Raw genomic sequence first — 24,505 nt, 5'->3', positions numbered from 1 at the left:
GCCGGGGCAGGCGGATCACAAAGTCAGGAGTTTGAGACCAGCCTGGCTAATATGATGAAACCCTGTCTCTGCTAAAAATACAAAAATTAGCCCAGGCCTGGTGGCAGGCACCTGAAGTCCCTGTTACTCAGGAGGCTGAGGTAGGAGAATCGCTTGAACCCGGGAGGCAGAGGTTGCAGTGAGCCAAAATGGTGCCACTGCACTCCAGCCTGGGCGACAGAGCAAGACTCCGTCTTTAAAAAAAAAAAAAAAAGAGAGAGAGAGAGAGAGAATGAAAATACAAGCCACTGACTGAAAGGAAATATTTTCAAAACACATATAAAAGGCTTGTATCCACAATACACAAGGAACTCTTCAACTCAACAATAAGAAAATAACCCAATTAAAAAGATGTGACCCAAAAGAAGGCATACACATGGCAAACAAGCACATGAAAAGATGTTCAACATCCTATGTACTTTGCAAATTGAAAATTAAAATGAGATACCACTACACAGCTATTAGAATGGCCAAAATCCACAACACTGACAGCACCAAATGCTGACAAGAATGTAGACCAACAGGAATTTTCATTCATTGCTGGTGGGAATGCCAAATGGTTCAGCCACATTCAAAGACAGTTTGGTAGTTTCTTACAAGGCTAAAGATAGTCTTAACATATGATCCAGTAATCACACCTCTAGGTATGTACCCAAGTAAGGTTAAAACATAATCTGCACAAAAACCTGCACATGAATGTTTATAGCAGATTTATTCATAATTGCCACAACTTGGAAACAATCATGATGTCCTGTAATAGGTGAATAGATATACAAACTGTGGTGTATCCATACAATAGAATATTATTCAGCACTAAAAAGAAATGAACTGTCAAGTCACAAAAAGACATGAAGGAATGTGAAATGCACATTGCTAAGTGGAAGAAGCCAGTCTGATTGCAAATATATGGCTGTGATGGTTAATACTGAGTGTCAAATTGATCACACTAAAGAATGTTCCTAAGTATTGTTCCTAGGAGTGTCCATGAGGGTGTCGCCAAAGGATATTAACATTTGAGTCAGTGGACTGAGAGAGGCAGACCCACCCTCAATCAGGGTGGGCTCCATCTAATCAGCTGCCAGGGGGGCCAGAATAACAGCAGGCAGAAGAACAGACTAGACTGGTTTAGTCCTCTGGCTTACATCTTTCTCCCACGCTAGATCCTTCCTACCCTTTAACATCAGACTCCAAGTTCTTCGGCTTTGGGACTTGGAGTAGGTTCCTTGCTTGTCAGCTTACAGACAGCCTACTGTGGGACCTCACCTTGTGATCATGTGAGTCAGTACTCCTTAATAAACCATATACGTGTGTGTGTGTGTGTGTGTATAAACCATATATATGTATACCTACCATTAATTCTACTGTTAATATATATATATAATTAGTTCTGTCCCTCTAGAGAACCCTAATACTATGGCATTCTAGAAAAAGTACAACTATAGAGACAGTAAAAAGATCAGCAGTTTCCAGAAGCTTGGCAGGGAAGAAGGGAGAGGGTAGGGAAGGAAGGATGAATAGGTAGAGCACAGAGAGATTTTAAAGGTAGTGAGACTGCTCTGTATGATACTGTAATGGTAGGTACATGACATTATGCATCTGGCAAAATCTATAGAAAGTAGACAAAGAATGAACCCTAATGTAAACTACAGACTTTAATTATCATATATTGAAATTGGTTCATCAATTAACAAATGTGCCACACCACCAGGCATGGTGGCTCACGCCTGTAATCCCAGCACTTTGGGAGGCCAAGGCAAGTATAATCCCAGCACTTTGGGAGGCCTGAGGTCAGGAGTTCGAGACCAGCCTGGCTAACATGGTAAAACCCTGTCCCTATTAATAGTACAAAAATTAGCTGGACGTGGTGCCACATGCCTGTGGTCCCAGCTACTTGGGAGGCTGAGGCAGGACAATCACTTGAACCCAGGAGGCAGAGGTTACAGTGAGCCAAGATCGCGCCATTGCACTCCAGCCTGGGCGACAAGAGCAAAACTCCGCCAAAAAAAAAAAAAAAAAAATGTGCCACACCAAAACAAAATGTTCATAATAGAGGAAACTGGAGGTGGAGTGGGGCAGGGAAGGGAGAGTATATGGAAACTCTGTACTTTCTGCTCAATTTTTCTGTAAACCTAAAACTGCTCTTAAAAATAAACTCTATTAATTAAAAAAAAAAAACAGGCAAGATCAAAACATGACTATGGCTAGCATCTCTGCTCACTGAATCCAATATTTTCATAGTGTGCCTATTTTCAAGTTTTCAGTTCATTGGTATGGCTCATCCGATAATAGATAAGAGTACTTCATGTAGTGTTTAGTTAAATTTTGCAAAACTGCATTCTAAGGAAGTCCTGTTCTTTCATTTTTAAAGCTAGAGGAAGAGAGGGCGAAGGGACAGAAGAGAAGGAGGAGGAAAAGAAGCAGGGAGCATGAGGGAATCAAATGCCACAGTCCCATATTTAACATTTGCCCTTACAGGAATAGCGAATGTGCGGCACGTTGATTTTTCACTATCAGCACCAAAGTTTTGTACTCTAGATACTGCAAATAAGGAATGTCAGTTAATTGGAGTTAAGCAACACAGGAACAGAGGGTTATATCTTACTTCCTTCTTAATCAACCCTCTTTCCCTTTTTTGCCCCTTCTCACATAGATGCAAACTGGAAGCTGTTCAATTGTATTTGGAATCTGTGACACAAATATTGTGTCTAGTTTGTCATTATTGGCTGCACTTTAGGATATCAGTTGTTTAGCCAAGTTTTGGGGTGGCCTTGCCCCCTGGCTAGCATCCTAGTCCCCTAGGGACCCAGTGGGCAGTAGAGCACTCAAATTCTCCATCCATGTCTAGCACTGAGCTCTGCTTCATTCAGTGTTTCCTCTATCTTTTGTGTGCACATGAGCACACATGATCTTTAGCTTGAATATATCCTAGAATAGTCACATCACTTATTTAACCAGTGCTTTTGGTCCTCAGAACACACCTGTAAGTTCCAGCCATATTTCTACCTGTTGGTAGACACAGCTCCTCCTAGTGGAGTCAAATTAGAAACAATTCTCCATTTATGACAGTCTTTCCAATGTGAGATTCCAATAGGCTGACCCAAGAGTGTGAAATTTTCCATATTTAGAGGCCTAATATCATCAAATTTCTTCCTGTAGAAGTAGCAGCAATTTATTATCAGAGAAGAAATGCTGATAAGTGAGGTGTTAGAGGAACTGGCAAAGCCAGCACCCCAGTAAAGTTATCAGGGATCACAGGTCTGTATTGACTAAGAAGTATTCTAAAAGAAAATTCTTTTTAGAAATTATGTGGTTCGGGTTTTGATCCTGTAAATTCTTTCAAAAGGGGTTAGTGTTTAAAAACTTTGTTTTAATCTCACTGTCTCTAAAACAATTGTTGGCATAATTGGAAAGCATCCTCAAATTCAAATGGACACAAACTACAAGAGTCCCCCTAACACCCACTCCTTAAATTCCATTTCCACAACCCAGATATCTGCCTCAGTCCTCTGGGTGTCAGCCATGCACCTGCCCAGACAGTTCCAGAGTCTCAGACTTTGAAGAGGAATAGTGAATGGAAGCTGAATACCTCCATATCCCATAACACACAAATGGTTTAATTCCTGTAAAGAATGGATCAGGTCGGGTGTGGTGGCTCACACCTGTGATCCCAGCACTTTGGGAGGCCGAGGCGGGTGGATCACTTGAGCTCAGGGGTTCCAGACCCCCTGGGCAACCTGGCGAAACCTTGTCTCTACCAAAAATACCAAAACTTAGCCAGGCATAGTGGCATGTGCCTGTTGTCCCTGCTACTTGGGAGACTGAGGTGGGAAGATCGCTTGAACCCGGGAGGCGGAGGTTGCAGTGAGCCAAGATTGTGCCACTGCACTTTAGCCAAGGTGACAGAGTAAGACCCCATCTCAAAAGCAAAAAAAAAAATTTAAAAGAAGAATAGGCCAGGAGCGGTGGCTCATGCCTGTAATCCCAGGACTTTGGGAGGCTGAGGCAGGCAGATCATGAGGTCAGGAGTTCAAAACCAGCCTGGCCAACATAGTGAAACCCCGTCTCTACTAAAAATACAAAAATTAGCCAGGCATGGTGGCGCATGCCTGTAGTCCCAGCTACTTGGGAGGCTGAGGCAGGAGAATCACTTGAACCTGGGAGGCGGAGGTTGCCCAGGCTGGAGTGCAATGGCAGGACCCAAATTCTGCAAGCCTGACCCCACTGGCTGTCTGCACCTGCCTGTGTGCTCTAGCTCCCCCTCACTGCCAACTCATGAAACACAGGCTGCTCCCAGGATACCTGGCAAGAAGAGCACCATGCTGTTCAGAGGTGCTGGGGTAGGGGTTTTCTCTTCCCAACTAAAGTACATGTCCACCAGTCATGGGGCAGGTAAATTAATCACTGTTGCAGAGTTGGTTTTATAGGCAACTGAGGTGAAGGTGTACAGCCCGTTGTCACAAAAGTTAGGCAGTAGGTTTTCCATTGAAAACTTTCTTATTAGAAATTCTCCCCAGTCTCCATCCCAAATCACAGAATTTCTCTTATTCAATTAAATTTTTGGACCTGGTCCCATGACAAATTAGTTATACATAGAAGATATCCAATACTGTGGTCCACTCTTTCCATTTAACATTATTTCATACGTCTGCCCCTTAAATTCCAAAAAAAAGAGATTTCTGATCATCAATTTGCATTAATTTTCATGATCTGATAAATTACTACTTAGGAAAATTCCAGAGGCCATCATGCTACTGGCAGACTAGACTTGGAATTTCTTCAGCAAACTTATGTACCTTCAAAAATCCAAATTGAGGGCTGTGCATGGAGGCTCATGCCTGTGATCCCAGCACTTTAGGAGGCAGAGGTTGGCAGATCACTTGAGGTCAGGAGTTTGAGACCAGCCTGGCTTACAGGATGAAACCCAGACTCTACCAAAAATACAAAAATTACCTGGGCGTGGTGGTGGGCACCTGTAATCCCAGCTACTTGGAAGACTGAGGCACGAGGATTGCTTGAACCCAGGAGGCAGAGGTTGCAGTGAGCCAAGATCCTGCCACTGCACTCCAGCCTGGGCAATAGAGCAAGACTCCGTCTCAAAAAAAAAAAAAAACCCAAATCAGTAGAATTAATATTGGAATGCCCTTTGATTTAAAAACAGTAGAGGCCTAGGTGCAGTGGCTCAAGCCTGTAATGACAGCACATTGAGATGCCAAGGTGGAAGGATCACTTGAGTCCATGAGTTCAAGACCAGCTTGGGCAACATGGCGAAACCCCATGTCTACAAAAAAATTTAAATATTAGCCAAGCGTGGCACATGCCAGTTACTCAGGAGGCTGAGGTGGGAGGATCCCTGGAACTAGGGAGGCGGAGGTTGCAGTGAGCCGAGATCGCACCACTGCACTCCAGTCTGGGTGAGGGAGCTAGACCCTGTTTCACAAAAGAAAAAAGAAAAGAAAAACAGTATAAAATGAATAGAAATGCTGGGCATGGTGGCTCACGCCTGTAATCCCAGCACTTTGAGAGGCTAAGGCAGGCAGATCACAAGGTCAAGAGATCAAGACCACCCTAGCCAACATGGTGAAACCCTGTCTCTACTAAAACTACAAAAATTAGCTGGGCATGGTGGCACGTGCCTGTAATCCCAGCTACTTAGGAGGCTCAGGCAGGAGAATAGCTTGAACCCAAGAGGCAGAGGTTGCAGTGAGCCAAGGTCGCGCCACTGCACTCCGGCCTGGTTACAGAGCGAGACTCCATCTAAAAAAAAGAAAAGAAAAGAAAAAGAATAGAAATATTGATCCTTAACTCTACATTGCTGGGCTGGCATACAATGAGACCAGTTTAAGGAGCTGGACAAAGAAGGGATTACAAATTCCTTTTGCTGGATAGGTAACAGAGGCTGGGTAGGGTATGTGGGAGGAAGCAGAAGGATGAAGAGAAATTGGTTAAAGGGTACAAACATACAGTAAGATAGAAGAAATAAATTCAATGGTTTTTGTTGTTGTTTTAAGACCGTGTCTCGCTCTATCGCCCATGGAGTGCAGTGGATCAATCACAGCTCTCTGCAACCTCGATTTTCCAGGCTCAAGTAAGTGTTCCTCCCACTTCAGTCTCCTGAGTAGCTCACATGCACCACCACACTCAGCAAATTTTTAAATTTTTTGTAGAGACAGGGTATCCCTATATTTCCCAGGCTGGTCTCCAACTCCTGGGCTCAAGAGATCTGCCCACCTCGGCCTCCCAAAGTTCTGGAGTTACAGGCGTAAGTCACCATGCCCAGTCCCAAATTCAGTGTCTGATATTGATAGCAGGGTAGAGTGAGAGTACATTTTTTTTTTTTTTTGAAACAGTCTCACTCTGTTGCCCAGACTGGAGTGCAGTGGTGCAGTCTCAGCTCTCAGCTCACTGCAACCTCAGCCTCCTGGGTTCAAGCAATTCTGGTGCCTCAGCCACCCTAGTAGCTGGGATTACAGGCACGTGCCACCAGGCCCAGCTAAATTTTGTATTTTTAGTAGAGACAGGGTTTCACCATGTTGGCCAGGCTGGTCTCGAACTCCTGACCTCAAGTGATCCACCCGCCTCTGCCTCCCAAAGTGCTGGGATTACAGACGTGAGCCACCACACCAGGCCAAGAGTACACATAACAAAAATGTATTGTGCTCAGATAATGGACACCTTAAATACCCTGACATCATCACTACACATTATATACATGTAACAAAATTTCACATGTATCCTATAGATTTGTACTTTTAAAAATAATAAAAAGTTAGCTGCACGTGATGGCACATGTCTGTAATCCCAGGTACTCAGGAGACTGAGACAGGAGAATCACTTGAACCTGGGAGGCAGTGAGCCGAGATATGCCACTGCACTCCAGCCTGGGTGACAGAGTGAGCCCGTCTCAAAAATAAAAAAATAAAAATAAAAAACAAAATGACACTTTTTGGAGAAAAAAAAAATACAGGCCAGACGCGGTGGCTCACGCCTATAATCCCAGCACTTTGGGAGGCCGAGGCTGGCGGATCACTTGAGCCCAAGAGTTCGAGACCAGCCTGGGCAACAAGATGAAACCCTGTCTCTCCCCAATCCCCCTCAAAAAAAAAAAAAAAAATTAGCCAGACTTGGTGTCGTACGCGCCTGTAGTCCCAGCGACTCAGGAGGCGGAGGTGGGAGGATCGCTTGAGCCCGGGAGGCAGAGGTTTCAGGGAGCCGAGATCTTGCCACTGTACTCCATCCTGGGCGACAGAGTGAGCAGAGTGAGTTCCAGTGTCAAGAAAAAAAAAAAAAAAAACTCCTTTTGCTGGGGCACGTTGGTGAAGACGGGTGGCTAGGGGATAAGTATACAGTTTTTCTCTAGGCGGGAAACTTAATTGGAGTTTATCAGGCGCGAGCCATTAACAAAATTTGCGCCCTCTAAGCTAACACGGCAATATGGGGCTTAGACATCATAGCTCATCCCCAGTCGCGAAAAACTCTCCTTATTTGCTTGGGATTGGAAAGAAAAAGAAAATATACATTCATACTTTCATACATGACATACACACACACATTTACATACGAATGCATACAGAAAGCACATGAAACACAAGCAGAATTAACTGTGTTGTTCATACGGCCACTCAGTGAAATGTATACGGTATATTGTGTTTGAAATATATATTCAGTGAAATATATACTTCCCTTCAAGTGTTTCAAATTCAAGGCTGAGAAAGGACTTGGTCTCTTGCTTAGACTTGAGGAACCTCACTCGGAACTGGAAGGATGTATGCAATCTAGTTGCCCCACCGGCTTATTTATATTGATACACACATCGCTTCCTGTCGGCGACGACGGCCTAGATCCGGGGAAGGGTTTTGCAAACGTACCCAGAACTGTTTCCAAGGTTTCCTCAGATTTGGGCTGTTCCGCAGCGGCAGGTCCCGGGAACCGAGGCAACAGATTATCTTCCTAGGCTCGCGAGAGCGCCACCTTCTCCCACTGCTGCTGGGGACCCCCCAGTAGCAATGGCTCCGGTGTCCGGCTCGCGCACCCCGGATAGGGAGGCCTCGGGCTCGGGGGGAAGACGTCGCAGTTCGTCCAAGAGTCCGAAGCCCAGCAAATCTGCCCGCTCCCCGCGGGGCCGCCGCTCTCGCTCGCACTCTTGCTCTCGGTCCGGGGACCGGAATGGACTCAGCCATCAGTTGGGTGGCCTCAGCCAAGGCTCCCGAAACCAGTCCTACCGCTCACGCTCCCGGTCGCGTTCTCGAGAGCGGCCCTCTGCACCCCGGGGCATCCCCTTCGCTTCTGCCTCCTCGTCAGTCTATTATGGCAGCTACTCGCGCCCCTACGGGAGCGACAAGCCTTGGCCTAGCCTCCTCGACAAGGAGAGGGAGGAGAGCCTGCGGCAGAAGTGAGTGAGACGGCCGCACTTTCTCTTGTACGAGCCTACGTGCCTTTAGAGTCCGATCTATCATTCATTCCGCTTCTGACCATTCGCATTTCGCTCACTCTGCTTGCCTTGCGCCCATTTTCATCCCTTTCTTTAATCCACCCACGACAACCCTTTATTCGTCCTTTTCATTTTCCCTTACCCTCAGGCCCCTTCATATAGTGCCCTGGTCTCCCGCTACCCCCTTCTACCTCCTGTCTTGTTAGCGAATATTGCCGAGAGCCTCATACCTACCAGAATTGTAGCATTTACCTGGTGGTGTCATTATCATTCGTGAATATATTTGTATTCACCACCAGACAGCTCATGGAAAGGAGGAGCCAGTGAACGGAGGAGAATTCTGATCACAGAATTCTAAGTGCCTAATACTTTATAGGCGCTCAACCATTGCTTGTTGAATGAAGGAACTCACAGGTCTGAGATAACAGGATATGTATGTAGAAATGTTTTGTGGGGAATTAGGAAGGGATGAAATCAAGGGTTTAAGTTGGAGAGGAAATAAACCTTCCCCTCAGACAAGACAATTAGATGCATGTAGGAAAAGTGATCTGATAAGCTATAGATGACCCCAACTTGAGGAAGGTCTTGTTAAGTGGTCTCAGTCTTGACGTCGAAAAATGACGCCAGAATGAGACGATCTCTAATGAAAGTGAGTATTGGAGTAGAAAAATGCATAGCTTGGGGATTGTTTTGTTTTGTTTTAGAGGCAGGGTCTAGCCCTGTCGCCCAGGCTGGAGTGCAGTGGTGCAGTCTTGGCTCACTGCAGCCTCCACTTTCTTGGGCTCAAGTGATCCTCCCACCTCTGCCTCCCTCATAGCTGGCACTATAGGTGCGCACCACCACACCCGGCTTATTTTTATATTTTTTGGTAGAGACGGTTTCACCATGTTGCCCAGGCTGGTATCGAACTCCTTGTCTCAAGTGATCCTCCCACTTTGGCCTCCCAAAGTGCTGGGATTACAGGTATGCCCCACATGCCCCGCTGAACCTGTCCTTTTCATCACTATACTTTATTACCTCCCACTGCCGAAAGAAAAAGAATCAAGACATCTCCCAGCTGTTGGAACTTTAACTTACCTCTCAATTCCTGTAATATTTCTAAGTTTCTCATCTTTTAAACATATAAGTGCACGTAAATAACTTAGTACAGTGCCTGACACATAATTTAACAATAAACGTAAGATATTAAGACTTACACAACAATAATTATGAGCCTTTTCCTTTCTCCTTAAAACTATGCATTTTTGGCTGGGCACAGAGGCTCATGCCTGTAATCCCAACACTTTAGGAGGCCAAGGCATGAGGATCACTTGAATCCAGGAGTTCAAGACCAGCCTGGGCAATAAAGGGTACCCTGTCTCTACAAAAAGTGTTTTAAAAATTAACTGGGCAAGGTGGCATGTGCTTGTAATATCAGGTACTGGGGATGCTGAAGTGGGAGGATCACTTTAGCTGGAGAGGTCAAGGCTTCAGTGAGCCATGATCTCACCACTGCACTCCAGCTTCGGTGACAGAGGGAGATCCTGTCTCAAAAACAAAAAAAAAAAACAAGAAAAAAAAAAAAACAAAGAGAAGAAAAGGAAGAAAGAAAGGAAAAGGACAAACTCCAGAATCAGACTGAGTATGAAGCCCTTATTTGCCACTTAATAGCTGTGTGACCTTGGTCAAGTTACTTAACCTCTCTGGGTTCCATTTCTTCATCATTAAAAAGGGGATAAAATAAGTACTACGGATTTTGGGATTTTAATAATTAAGTGCCTGGAACATAGTAACTATTCCATAAGTGTTATTAATGTTTCTTGCATAGGAGTAAAAACAGTCCTGAGTTAGGTTAGAGACCCATCTCTCCAAGTTAAATTTTTCAGAAACATACCCACAGGCTATGTCAGTCAAAAAGTAAATGGTTTCTTCTTGGAGAATCCTCACCAAAAGATGTCAGAACTGCCTGGATGAAACTTGCATATGTACATTTAGAAAATAATTTATCTTTTTTTTTTTTTTTTTGAGATGGAGTCTCGCTCTGTCTCCCAGGCTGGAATGCAGTGGCGCAATCTCGGCTCACTGCAGCCTCTGCCTCCTGGGTTCAAGTGATTCTTCTGCCTCAATCTCCTGAATAGCTGGGATTATAGGCATGCACCACCACACCCAGCTAATTTTTGTGTTTTTAGTAGAGACGGGGTTTCGCCATGTTGGCCAGGCTGGTCTCGAACTCCTGGCCTCAGGTGATCTACCCACCTCAGCCTCCCAAAGTGCTGGGCCCAGCCAATAATTTATCTTAACATTACAGATGAAACCAGGTGACAACAGGACTTCCTACTGTTTACAGTTTGGTAGGCATTCTTCCCCCCATAATTCATAAATTCCAAGTACGGCTATAAGTATGTTACCTTTTAAATTATCTGTTACTTCAGGTGAGAAACACTCTCAGTCTGACTCTGCATAGTTATAATACCTTTTCCCCTGGTTAAGGAAGCAAAAACAATTTATTCAAACACTCATTCCAATTATATTTATTTTGTGAGGATTTTTAAAAACAAATGGAGTCACAAGCAGCTAAACTTTGAGAGAATGAGCCTTAGTCTTTGTTTTGTTTTGTTTTTTTAGTTTATGAGGAATAACAAAAATTAGAACAAGAAACCACAGGCATAAAACAAAGGAAGAAACAAATTTTAGAAATAAATTATCCTTCAAAGAATAGATACAAAATGCAGTCCTTTTCCAAAAAGGAACTAAAAGGAAAACAGAGAGGGAACAAACCTTGTATCTCATTGAGTATAGTTTTTTTGTGTGTTTTTTTTGGATTTTTATTTCAAGATAAGAGTCTTGCTCTATCACCCAGGCTATCACATGCAGTGGCGTGACCTTGGCTCACTGCAACCTCCACCTCCGGCGTTCAAGGGATTCTCCAGCCTCAGCCTTCTGAATAGCTGGAACTACAGGCGCACGCCACCGCATCCAGCTAATTTTTGTATTTTTAGTAGAGACAGGGTTTTACCGTGTTGGCCAGGCTGGTCTTGAACTCCTGACCTCAGGTGATCCACCTGCCTCGGCCTCCCAAAGTGTTGGGTTTATAGGCGTGAGCCACCACGCCCAGCCCCAAGTACATTTTTTGTTAAGTGAAACTTTTTGACTAGGTGCAGTGGCTCATGCCTCTGATCCCAACACTTTGGGAGGCTGAGGCAAGAGGATTGCTTGAGGCCAGGAGTTCAAGATCAACCTGGGCAACAAAGCAAGACCTCTTTTTCTTTTTTTTTTTTTGAGACGGAGTCTCGCTCTGTCTTCCAGGTTAGAGTGCAGTGGCGCGATCTTGGCTCACTGAAACTTCCGCCTCCTGGGTTTAAGCGATTCTCCTGCCTCAGTCTCCCTAGTAGCAGGGATTATAGGCATGCGCCACCACAACTGGCTAATTTTTCTATTTTTAGTAGAGACGGGGTTTCACCATGTTGGCCAGGCTGGTCTTGAACTCCTAATCTCAAGCGATCCGCCCACCTCAGCCTCCCAAAGTGCTGGGATTACAGGCATGTGCCACTGTGCCGGGCCACAAGACCTCATCTCTACAAAAAATAAAACACTTTTCTTTCAGGCTGGGTGTGGTGGCTCACACCTGTAATCCCAGCACCTGAGGTGGATCACCTGATTGAATTGAACCCAGGAGGTGGAGGTTGCAGTAAGCCAAGATCGTGCCACTGCACTCCAGCCTGGGCAACAGAGCAAGATTCTGTCTAAAAAAATAAATAATAAAATAAAATAAAAACTTTTCTTTCATTTTCAGAACTTCAGTTGTTTTCTACGTCTAATGCATCATTTTTATTTTCTTCATTAATTCCTCGGTTTCTGAAAACTGAAGGTTGGACCAAATCAAAAGACACTTCTCTTCACCTTTCATAAATCTGTAAACAAATGAAGTTACTTACAAATGTGAAACTGTTTCTGTCACATATTACAGATGATGAAATGAGCAATTAAGAGCTGTGTCATGCATTCAGCAGAATGGATGCACTTGACAGTCTCCCAGGCCATCATTTCTATAGTCTGTACCATTTGATAGTATCATCAGAACATCAGACTTAAGTGATGAGTTTACATTTAAACCAAGTTTTTATTCATGTTTAAAATACAAGGGGAAAAAAGGCTTAACTAGACTCCTATTGAATTTGATTATATATTTAGGAAACAACTCAGCCATTGAGTTATAATTTACATATCTTTATCTGCTAGGAGATTAAGTGAGAGAGAGAGAATTGGAGAACTGGGAGCTCCTGAAGTATGGGGACTTTCTCCAAAGAATCCTGAACCAGAGTAAGTGGTTAAAAAATATATTTTTAAATGTTATAATATGTGTTTAAATCCTGAATCTATTATCAAAATGTTTAAGTGAAGAACTTTAAATATATCTCACATTTTTCTTTCTTGTGATTTATATTCATCTACCCCTTACGTTTTAAAAACATAGAACATATCTAAAGATTAAAACATGTTGCTAGTAGATTTTAGCATAATCTAAAATAATTCGTGAAGTATAAATTTTCTATTAATAGAAGGGTTCATTGTTAAATAATACACATTATTTTGAATTATTTTTTCTCAACTAACTCAGTGGCAGATTGCATGCCAGATATTAGCATTACAGAGTTTTTTGTTTTTGTTTTTGTTTTTGTTTTTGTGTTTTTGAAATGGAGTCTTGCTCTGTCGCCCAGACTGGAGTGAAATGGTGCAGTCTCAGCTCACTGCAACCTCTGCCTCCTGGGTTCAAGTGATTCTCCTGCCTCAGCCTCCTGAATAGCTGGGATTACAGGCGCCTGCCACCACACCCGGCTAATTTTTGTATTTTTAGTAGAGACGGTGGTTTCGCCATGTTGGCCAGGCTGGTCTCGAACTCCTGACCTCGTGATCCGCTTGCCTCGGCCTCCCAAAGTGCTGGGATTACAGGCGTGAGCCACTGCACCCGGCCTGCAAAGAGATTTTTTAAAATGAATATACCAGTATGGTTTTGTTTGGTTAATATTCCTATATCCAATACTGTCTGCAGGCTTAATGCTTTTTCTTTTTGCTTATTTCTTTTCTCTTTGATGCTACTCATATGTTTCTTCTTCCCTCTCTATTTCTGTGCCAACTTTAGGTTGAGTTGAGACAATGTGTGTTTGACAGGTAAACCTGTAATTTGTGACTGAATAATAAAGCATTATTATCTGAAGCTTTTTCTTACAGATACCTTTAGAAAATGCTTGAAGAGGCCAGGTGCAGTGGCTCACATCTGTAATCACGGCACTTTGGGAGGCCAAGGCAGGTGGATTCCTTGAGCCCAGGAGTTCAAGACCAGCCTGGGCAAATAACGAGACCCCGTCTCTATTTAAGAGGGGAAAAAAAAAGAAAATGCTTGAACCTGAATGCATTGAATTACATTTGGAAGGAACCCTAAAAATAGTTTTCTTTCTTTCTTCTTTTTTTTTTTTTGAGACACAGTCTCACTCTGTCACCCAGGCTGGAGTGCAGTGGTGTGATCTCGGCTCGGCTCACCACAACCTCCGCCTCCCAGGTTCAAGTGATCCTCCTGCCTCAGCTTCCCGAGTACCTGGGATTACAGGTGCGCGCCACCATGCCCGGCTGATTTTTGTATTTTTAGTAGAGATGGGGTTTCACCATGTTGGTCAGGCTGGTCTTGAACTCCAGACCTCATGATCCGCCCACCTCGGCTTCCCAAAGTGCTGGGATTACAGGCGGGGGCCACCACGCCTAGCCAAAATAATTTTCTAGACGATATTTAAATTACTCCAAGTGTAATCTTCAGAGGAAAATATTATATGATGTGGAAACTCCTTTTCTAAACTATTGTAGAATTTAAATAATACTCATTTTCGGAATTCTCTGCAACAGAACAAAATCTCTTTAGACTGTAGTTTGTTAGGTTTTTGTTCTGAGGAGACAGAACAGTTACTGCTTTACCATTTGTCTTTTACATGATTAAAATAAAATTATAAAGTCTTTCTTCAGCCTTCTTATATCCTGTTTCTTTAATCTTTCCTATGGTTCCTGTTTCTCTACTTTTTCCCTGTAGTTTCTTATGAAAATATAAATCCTCCATGCTGCTTTGTTTAAATAGCACTCTGTAAACTCTAAAGTGTTATGCAGATGATAAGTTACTTTATTTTTACAAAGATGGTAGACCCTTGAACTGCACGTTTATGAAAGTAATTCAGTGCTTGCTTTGTTGTTGTTTTGGTTTTTTTGATTCCCAAGTTCTGCCTTAGGATCTCCAATGCTTGCTTTTAATGGTTCTTGGACAATCAATGCTGTTATTGAAAAATTTGGAGTTCATATTTTTATACTCCATGGTCCATATCTCGTCACTTTCCTAATTCTTATAACCATTTTATTTAAATTCAGTTCTGATGAACATACACCAGTGGAGGATGAAGAGCCAAAGAAAAGCACTACTTCAGCTTCCACTTCAGAAGGTATTTTAAAAAAAAAAAAAAAGGTATTTTTTAAATACAGAGCTATTTTATTGAGAAATTTTAAAAAATCAGTTTGTAAATAGTTGAACATTAGACTTTGCTTTTACTCAAATTGCCCATCGTCTGTTTCTTTTGATGTTCAGAAATACTTTTTTAGAATATAACTTTTTTATTTGTATTTTCTTAGAAGAAAAAAAGAAGAAGAAGAAGTCTAGCCATTCAAAAGAAAGGTCCAAGAAAAGGAGAAAGAAAAAATCATCGAAAAGAAAACATAAGAAGTATTCTGAAGATAGCGACAGTGACTCTGATTCTGAAACAGACTCCAGTGGTAAGAAAGCCAACAGCATTCTGTAAGCCTTGCTTCAAAACTAGTTTTACTTCTTAAAACTTATTTTAGAAGAAGGTTCCTGGAAACAATAATAATACTGAAGATTTTTTGAACACTTGCTAACCTTGTGCCAGGTACCCCAATAAGCACTTTATATTCATTATTGCCATTTAATCCATACAATAACTGTAGGGTACATCTTATAGATGAAGAAAAGGAGACAGAGCAGGTTACAAGTACTATCCCTAAGGTCACACAGTTTGGATTCAAACCTAAGCAATCTGACTCCGTATTGGGATTGGTTGTGCAAAGTTTTACAAGGCTCATGGCACCAGACCAAGTCAGGGGGTTGGGCTGTACCAAAGTAAGCCTTACAGGGCTGCATCAGCCCAGTGAAAGGGCTCTTTTGTTTAATTCTCATGCCTAGTGAGCACCTCTGTACAGTTTTCAAAAAGGTATGCCATAAAGTGCCTACTTCATGCTGGCTGCCTATTTGTGGAAGGCACCCTATCTGCGGTAGTGCATCACAAAAAGTCTCTTTTTTGTACTCTCTCCTGTCTGATGATTGACCAGAAGGTGACTCCTCTGAGGTTAACACATTACACAAAGATTCACCGTCCTCTGATATCGCCCAAGTTTCCTGGCCCTCCCTGTCACTTCTCTTCCTCAATGCTGGAAGACAGAACTTTCAAATATATCTGTATGCATCCCTTAAAAAGAGGCATTTTTTAATACTTAACTACAACACTATCTCATACAATAAAATTAATAATAATACCCTATATCACCAAATACCTACTTAAAATCCTTCAATAGCACTCCATAGCCTTCAGGGTGAAGTTCAGACCCTGACTCACTTCTCTCTAATCACACATACCCTGTTACACTCTCTTGCAGCATCCTCTGTAATCTGAAAACTACTTTCTGTCTCCTCAGTATTCCGTGTTCTTTCTCTTAATTGTTACTTGGTAGAGAGGCCCTCTGCCTACAATGCCAGTCTCTCCCTCCATCCAGCTTGGTTTACTCATTGCACCAATGGGCATGCGTTACTTTTGTAATCAAAGAACTACTTTAAGAGTCACCTTTCCTTATCAACCATTCCTCAGCCACCCTCCCCAAATCAGTCTGATTTTGAGACTCCTCTGTGTGTCCAGGTTCCCCAAGCTTCCTTCTATCACTCCAGATTGTATTGATCTCTTTACCTGTCTCCTCCATTAGACTGAGCTCCGGGAAAGTATTCTCTCTCCCCTCCTCCAACACACACATAGTTTTCTTTCCCTTTTTATTGTGAAAATATTTAAATATTCAGAAAAGCGAAGAGAATAGTATAATTAATACCATATACTTATCACCTAGATTTGGCAGTTGTTAGTATTTTTACATATTTGCTTCAAATACGGGCTTTTCACTGAGATAGTCAAAGTTAATTACAAATATTCTCACACTTTCACCCTAAATATTTCTGTATGTGTCCCGTACAAAGAGGCATTTTCCTACTTAGCCACCACACTATCTCACACAATAAAATTAATAATAATACCCTATATCACCAAATACCTAGTGACTTTAATTTCTATGTTCACAGTACCTCCTACAGTTCCTGAAAAATAGCAATAAATGTTTCAATGAGGTAATTTCTTTGTAACAATAAATGGGACAGCGGTAGGGTAGTTACCTACTCAAAAGTACTACAATTTTAGAGTTAAATTTTTTCTTAATTGTAATGTGCTTTAATTTGCAGATGAAGATAACAAAAGGAGAGCAAAGAAAGCCAAGAAAAAGGAAAAGAAGAAGAAACACAGATCGTCAGTTTTTTAAGTTTTATTATGGAAAATTTCTTTTCTTTTTTTTTTTTTTGGAGACAGAGTCTCACTCTGTTGCTCAGGCCGGAGTGCAGTGGTTCGATCTCGGCTCACTGCAACCTCTGCCTCCCAGGTTCAAGCGATTCTCATGTCTCAACCTCCCGAGTAGCTGGGATTGTAGGCACCCACCACCATGCCCAGCTAATTTTTGTGTTTTCAGTAGAGATGGGATTTCACCATGTTGGCCAGGCTGGTTTCAAACTCCTGACCTCAAGTGATCCTCCCACTTTGGCCTCCCAAAGTGCTGGGATTACAGGTGTGAGCCACCACACCCGGCCAGAAAATTTCAAATGTATATAAAATTATATAAAATAGTATAATGATGCCTCCTGCACCTGTCATGCAGTCTAAATAATTATCAACTCATGGTCAGTATCTGCCATCCATCATTTATTTTGGAACCAATCTCAGATATCATTCCATCCATAAGCAGTTCAGTACCTTTCTCTAAAAGATAGGCATTCTTTAAAACAAAACAAAACAAAGCAAAAAACTGGCCAGACACAGTGGCACATATCTGTAATCCCTGCACTTTGGGAGGCCAGGCAGGAGGATCGCTTGAGCCCAGGAATTCAAGACCAGCCTGGGCAACATAGCTAGACCCTGTCTCTATATTAAAAAAAAAACAAAAAAACCCATAACCAGAATGCTACTATTGTGCCTAAAACATTTAATAATAATTCCTCAATTCTCAGCCGTTTTTTCTGTAGTTTATTCCAATCAGGATCCAAATAATGTCCCTAAATTGCAATGACTGTATTCTTATGGTTTTTTTGGCATGTTCTGTCCTCTGTATTTCTAATAGATTGATAGGTCTAGAGGCCTGACAAGATTCAGATTTGAGTTTGGGGCAAGAATACTTCATAGGTGGTGCTGTGTACTGTCAGTAGGCAAATAATGTCTGGTTGTCTCTTTTTATCATATTAACAACCATTGATGGTCATTATCTCGATCAATTATTTCATTAGGGGTTGTAAAATGATGATAGTAATCCTAGCTTTATCCTTCGTTTATTAGGCGAATAATTCTTTAAGAGAAACTTACCCTCATCAACTATTTAGATACCCTGAAATATAGTTATATAGTAAGAGCAGGATAATTGCTTGATTGTTTTTGTTTTATTACTTTTCAAATAATGAATTGAATTTTTTAAAAGTTTTATGAACCCAAGGATTTAAACATATTTGACATTTTAATCCATTACACATAAAATTGTTCATAATGTTCAAATTGTTGGAACTTTTTAGGCTGTTTTATTTCTGTTGTCTTTCTACAACATCAGAACTGTATTTCATTATTCCCTTTAGTGAATTTTTTTTTTTTTTTTTGAGACCGTGTCTCACCCTGTCACCCAGGCTGGAGTGCAGTGGCACGATCACAGCTCACTATAACCTCAACCTTCCAGGATCAAGCCATCCTCCCACCTCTGACCCCACCTTCCCCATACCTGGGACTACAGACGTGTGCCACCACACCTGGCTAATTTTTATATTTTTTGTAGGGACACAGTTTTGTCATGTTGCCCAGGGCTAGTTTCTAACCCCTGGGCTCAAGTGACCTACCCGCCTCAGCCTCCCAATGTGCTGGGATTACAGGGGTGAAACACTACACCCAGCCTCCTTTAGTGATAATTTTTATAGCAAAAGATGATTTGGTTAAATAAGAATAGTTTCTTTAAAAATTGTTTAGAGACAATGTCTCCCTCTGTTGCCCAGGCTGGAATGCAGTGGCTAATCATAGCTCATTGCAGCCTTGAACTCCTGGGCTGAAGTGATCCTCCCTCCTCAGCCTCCTGATTAGCTTAGACTACAGGTGTGTGTGCCATCACACCCAGCTACTTTTTTTTTTTTTTTTAATAGAGACGAGGTCTTGCTATGTTTCCAAGGATAAGTTAGAAGCAGATTTTTTTAAGTAAAATTATCTTGCAAATTTGAATACTCTGGGAACTCAGATCATTTTATTGTCACCTTTCTTTGCCTTGAAAAATTAAGATATATAGTTACCAGTTCAAAATTTAGAAAGAAAAAGAAAAATTAAGATGCCCTCTAACATAGGAAGATTAAGTGAATTTGCATCAAATTATAATCCCTATAGGAAGAAATATAAGAAAAAGAAGTCTAAGAAGAGCAGAAAAGAGTCCAGTGATTCAAGCTCTAAAGAGTCCCAAGAAGAGTTTCTGGAAAATCCCTGGAAGGATCGAACAAGTAGGTTCTTCTGATAGACTTTAACTCAGAACAGATGAAACATTAAAGTAACCAATTAGTCAGAATGTGAATGTGTTTCTTAATATCTTTCATGCAGAGGCTGAAGAACCCTCAGATTTAATTGGCCCAGAGGCTCCAAAAACACTTACGTCTCAAGATGATAAACCTTTGAAGTAAGTAGCAGTGTGTTTATAATATCTAAAGTACCTTCCAAAAAGTCTGGTTCTAACTTACCTTGCTAAGCTTATCTGACTCTGTTCCCTTATATCTACTTCAGGTTCTGGCTGAGCTTGACATACTAAATATTCCCTATGCTTAATGTGTACTTTGCAACTTTTATGCAGTGTTCAGCTTATTTCTTCATCCAGTATGCCTTCCCTTCTTTTCCCTGCCCTTTGTTCTCTTCCTTATCCCCAGTTTCTTCCTGTTAAAATCCTTACTATCCTTCGAAGCACTTTTCAAAAGGAGATGCATATGCTGATTCCCAATACTTCCCCTCCACAAGTAGGTGTGATTTCTATTTCTCTTTGATCCTCACAGAATTTTTTATTCCTTTTTTTCTCTTATTTTTTTTTTTACCAGCAGAATTTTTTTTTCTTTTTTTGAGACGGAGTCTCGCTCTGTCACCCAGGCTGGAGTTTAGTGGCGTGATCTTGTCTCGCTGTAACCCCTGCCTCCCAGGTTCAAGCGATTCTCCTGCGTCAGCCTCCTGAGCAACTGGGATTACAGGCATGCGCCACCACACCCGGCTAATTTTTTTGTATTTTCAGTAGAGACGAGGTTTTACCATGTTGGTCAGGCTGGTTTCAAATTCCTGACCTCATGATCCACCTGCCTCAGCCTCCCAAAGTGCTGGGATTACAGGCGTGAGCCACCACACCTGGCCTAGAATTTTTTGTTTGTTTTGTTTTGTTTTTTTGAGATGGTGTCTCACTCTGTCTCCCAGGCTGAAGCACAGTGGCGTGATTGAGTTTCACTCTGTCGCCCAGATTGGAGTGCAGTGGCATGATCTTCGCTCACTGCAACCTCCGCCTCCCAGGTTCAAGTGATTCTCCTGCCTCAGCCTCCCAAGTAGCCAGGGTTACAGGCGCCTGTCACCACGCCCGGGCTAATTTTTGTATTTTTAGTAGAGATGGGGTTTCACCATGTTGGCCAGGATAGTCTCGAACTCCTGACCTCAAGTGATCTGCCTACTTCAGCCTCCCAAAATGCTGAGATTACAGGCATCAGTCACTACACTCAGCCTACTTTGGATTTTTTTTTTTTTTTTTTTTTTTGAGACAAAGTCTTGCTCTGTCACCCAGGCTGGAGTGCAGTGACACGATCTCGGCTCACTGCAACCTCCACCTCCCGGGTTCAAGTGATTCTCCTGCCTCAGCCTCCTGAGTAGCTGGGACTACAAGCATGCACCACCATGCCCGGCTAATTTTGTATTTTTAGTAGAGACGGGGTTTCGCCATGTTGGCCAGGCTGGTCTCGAGCTCCTGACCTCAGGTGATCCTCCCACCTCGGCCTCCCAAAGTGCTCGGATTATAGGCATGAGACACTGTGCCTGGCATACTTGGGATTTTTTAAGGGAAAAAGGGAAAGGGAATCAGCTGGAGCCAGAACCAGTAATGACAATACCTGTAGGGATAAATTAATCCATAATTGTAAACTGTGAATCTATACTCACATCAGTTCTTTTTTTCAAAATATTTCTGCATTTCTGGGTTAGTTGTATAGGTCATAGTGCAATGCAATATTTAATACACTAATTAGGATAAAGCAATTCACATTGAGCTTCCTAGCGCACTACTGCTGAGCATTGTTACTCCTACTCTTGTCTGAGAGAAAATGTGGGGTTTTTTGGTGCTCTCTTTAGATTATGAGTTTTTAATATTAAGATGATTTAATGGACGTTTTCTGAATTCTGAATTACTTTGTAGCTATGGCCATGCTCTGTTACCTGGTGAAGGCGCAGCTATGGCTGAATATGTAAAAGCTGGAAAACGTATCCCACGAAGAGGTGAAATTGGCTTGACAAGTGAAGAAATTGCATCATTTGAATGCTCAGGTTATGTAATGAGTGGTAGCAGGTATGTTATTGGCATTAAGCTCAGTTTCCATGACTAGATCTTCTTTTTTACTACCAGAATTATATTTTCGTAATTGATTCTCATTAAGTGACTGTTTCTTATTAAAAGTAGAGTATAAATATTGGTTTGATATTAGTTTTGTTAGTATAACATGGTTTTCTGCAATTCCAAGTATATATGCAACTCAGCCTCAAACTCAGCTATATCTCTGACTTCAAAGAATCAGTCTTTCTAATGTCCTTTCCTAGTTGGTATTTGGGTACAGATATTTTATCCACTGGAGGATATAGTTAAATTCAGCTATTTATCACTGTCCCGTGAGGGATGTGGCAATTAGGGAAATATTTTCGCAAGACAGTGTTTCCTGGTTACAAGTTTGTCTCCAGTTCTTTATGGGCCCAGATTTCTGAGACTGAATAACAGAAAAAGATGATAAAAGACATTGGTCAGCTGAGAACATGTCCTGGCTAATAAATAAATGAATAAATATATAAATTTTAAAAAGACACTGGATTCAGCATGGGGAAACAAATATAAAATTAGGAAAGGGAAAAGTTCCAGGAAGAACCAGGAGAATGAGCTAATAGGGCAGGAGTATTTAGATCAAATTGAATTTTGGATTCTTTAAAACTTGATAAACTTTTTAAAGTAGATAACTATTTTTAAATGATATTGAAGGCAAATATTTGCAGAAACCCTGAAGCACCTCCAGAATCTTGTAATTCTGAGGACCAATATTTGAAGTATTACATTGGAGGACCCATGCAGTAAGGCAAGAAAAAGAAATTAGAGACACAAGGATTGGAAAGGAAGGCCGGGCACAGTGGCTCATGCCTGTAATCCCAGCACTTTGGGAGGCCAAGGCAGGCAGATCACTTGAGCCCAGGAGTTCAAGACTAGCCTGGGCAACATGGTGAAACCCATCTCTACTAAAAACACAAAAATTAGCCAGACGTGGTGGTACACAGCTGTAATCCCAGCTGCTCAGGAGGCTGAAGCAGGAGAATCACTTGAACCCAGAAGGCAATGAACCAAGATCACACCACTGCATGCCAGCCTGGAGAGCAAGACTCGGCCTGAAAAAACAATAATAATAATAATAATAATATAATAAGGATTGGAAAGGACAATATAACAATGTCATTTTTTATCCAGGTGCGGTGGCTCACGCCTGTAATCCCAGCACTTTGGGAGGCATAGTCGGGTGGATCACCTGAGGTCAGGAATTCAAGACCAGCCTGGCCAACATGGTGAAACCCCGTCTTTACCAAAAATACAAAAATTAGCTGGGCATGGTGGCGGACGCCTGTAGTCCCAGCTACTCAGGAGGCTGAGGCAGGAGAATCACTTGAATCCAGGAGGCAGTTGCAGTGAGCCAAGATCATGCCATTGCACTCCAGCCTGGGTGACAAGAGTGAAACTCCATCTCAAAAAATAAAATGTCATTTTTTTGTGAATGACATTGTGAATGATTTGATTGTTTACATAGAAAATCCCAAAGAATCTCCAGATAAATTATAAATAAGAGGAGTGTTTAACAAACGGTTGGATATAAGGTTAATACACAAAAATCCATTGCATTTCTATTTACCAGCAACAGATAACTAGAAAATGTAACTAAATAAGAAGAAAACAACATTTGTAATAGTATCAGAGAATATGAAGGACTTCAGAATAAATCTTAACAAAAGATGCCCAACACTCTGTGAGGAAAACTATAAAACATTATTAAGAGATTGTATATTCAATACAGTTCCAATAAAAATGAATTTCATTTCTATTTACCAACAGCAGAAACCTAGAAAGTTTATAACAGTGTCAGAATATGAAGGACTTAAGAATAAATCTTAACAAAAGATGCCCCAGGTTCTCTGGAGAAAAATGTAAGACTTTAAGAATCTGTATATTCAACAGTTCCAATCAAAATCACAACATAGTTTTTCATGAGACTTATTCAGCTGGTTCTAAAATGTATATTTTACACTAAAAGGACAAGAATAGCCAGGTCACTTCTGAAGAAGAAGAGCAAGAAGGTAAGATTAAAGAAAACTTAAATAACTGGAGAGATACCAGGTTCATGGATAGGAAATCAATATTGTAAAGTTGTCAGTTCTTCCCAAATTGATCTTTATATTGAATACAGTCCCAATCAAAATCACAACACAGTTTTTCATGAAACTTAATAAGCCAGTTCTAAAATTTATATGTTAGACTAAAAGGACAAGAATAGCCAAGTCACTCCTGAAAAAGAAGAGCAGGAAGGTAAGATTTCCCCTACAAGATAGGAGAATTTGTTATGAAGCTCACAGCACTTTAGAAAGCATGGGAGAACAACTGAATTATTCAATGGAATAAAATTCAGGCTGGGCGCAGTGGCTCACGCCTGTAATCCCAACACTTTGGGAAGCTGCGGCGGGTGGATCACCTGAGGTCAGGATTTCAAGACCAGCCTGGCCAACGTGGTGAAACCTCGTCTCTACTAAAAATACAAAAATTAGCTGGGTGTGGTGGCAGGTGCCTGTAGTCCCAGCTACTTGGGAGGCTGAGGCAGGAGAATCACTTGAACCCATGAGGCAGAGGTTGTAGTGAGCTGACACCTCGCCATTGTACTCCAGCCTGGGCAACAAGAGCAAAACACTATCTCAAAAAATAAAAATAAAATTCAGAGCCCAAAGATACATGTTTGGAACTTCAGTGTATGAAAGAGATAGCATGTCGGATCAATGGGGAAAGAAAGAACCATTCAGTACATGAAATAGGAAAGAAATGGTTATTCATATGAAAAAAGATGAAAGTAGGACCCTGTATTACCAAATATAAAAAACGGTGCAGCAGCCAGGCACGGTGGCTCACACCTGTAATCCCAGCACTTTGGGAGGCCGAGGCAGACGATTCACTTGAGGCCAGGAGTTCAAGACCAGCCTGGCCAACATGGTGAAACCCTGTCTCTACTAAAAATATAAAAAGGAGCTGGACGTGGTAGCGGGTGCCTGTAATCCCAGCTACTCAGGAGGCTGAGGCAGGAGAATCGGTTGAACCTGGGAGGCAGAGGTTGCAGTAAGCTGAGATGATGCCACTGCACTCCAGCCTGAGTGACAGAGGGAGACTCAG

At 41.9% G+C, this 24,505-nt stretch overlaps 1 protein-coding gene across 2 annotated transcripts in view; it reads left to right on the top strand.

Annotated features, from left to right (window-relative positions):
- Window positions 1–7,873: 7,873 nt before the first annotated feature.
- The window catches only part of NKAP (NFKB activating protein), an 18,795-nt gene continuing 2,163 nt past the window's right edge, over window positions 7,874–24,505 (top strand). Inside the window, exons 1-8 of one of the 2 annotated variants that reach the window (XM_011977173.1) lie at window positions 7,874–8,428; window positions 12,686–12,766; window positions 14,852–14,922; window positions 15,113–15,250; window positions 16,992–17,055; window positions 19,207–19,316; window positions 19,414–19,489; window positions 21,245–21,394. In XM_011977173.1, coding sequence (XP_011832563.1) covers window positions 8,043–8,428; window positions 12,686–12,766; window positions 14,852–14,922; window positions 15,113–15,250; window positions 16,992–17,055; window positions 19,207–19,316; window positions 19,414–19,489; window positions 21,245–21,394 — 1,076 coding nt within the window. In that variant the 5' untranslated portion in view covers window positions 7,874–8,042. Of the gene's footprint in view, window positions 8,429–12,685; window positions 12,767–14,851; window positions 14,923–15,109; window positions 15,251–16,991; window positions 17,056–19,206; window positions 19,317–19,413; window positions 19,490–21,244; window positions 21,395–24,505 lie in introns of both variants that reach the window. The other variant, XM_011977172.1, reaches the window with a different exon arrangement.

The sequence above is a fragment of the Mandrillus leucophaeus genome, unplaced genomic scaffold (genome assembly GCF_000951045.1).
Source record: "Mandrillus leucophaeus isolate KB7577 unplaced genomic scaffold, Mleu.le_1.0 Scaffold174, whole genome shotgun sequence".
Classification (NCBI taxonomy): domain Eukaryota; kingdom Metazoa; phylum Chordata; class Mammalia; order Primates; family Cercopithecidae; genus Mandrillus; species Mandrillus leucophaeus.
The sequence above is the reverse complement of the archived record's forward strand: the minus strand, read 5'-3'. Positions and strand labels throughout refer to the sequence as shown.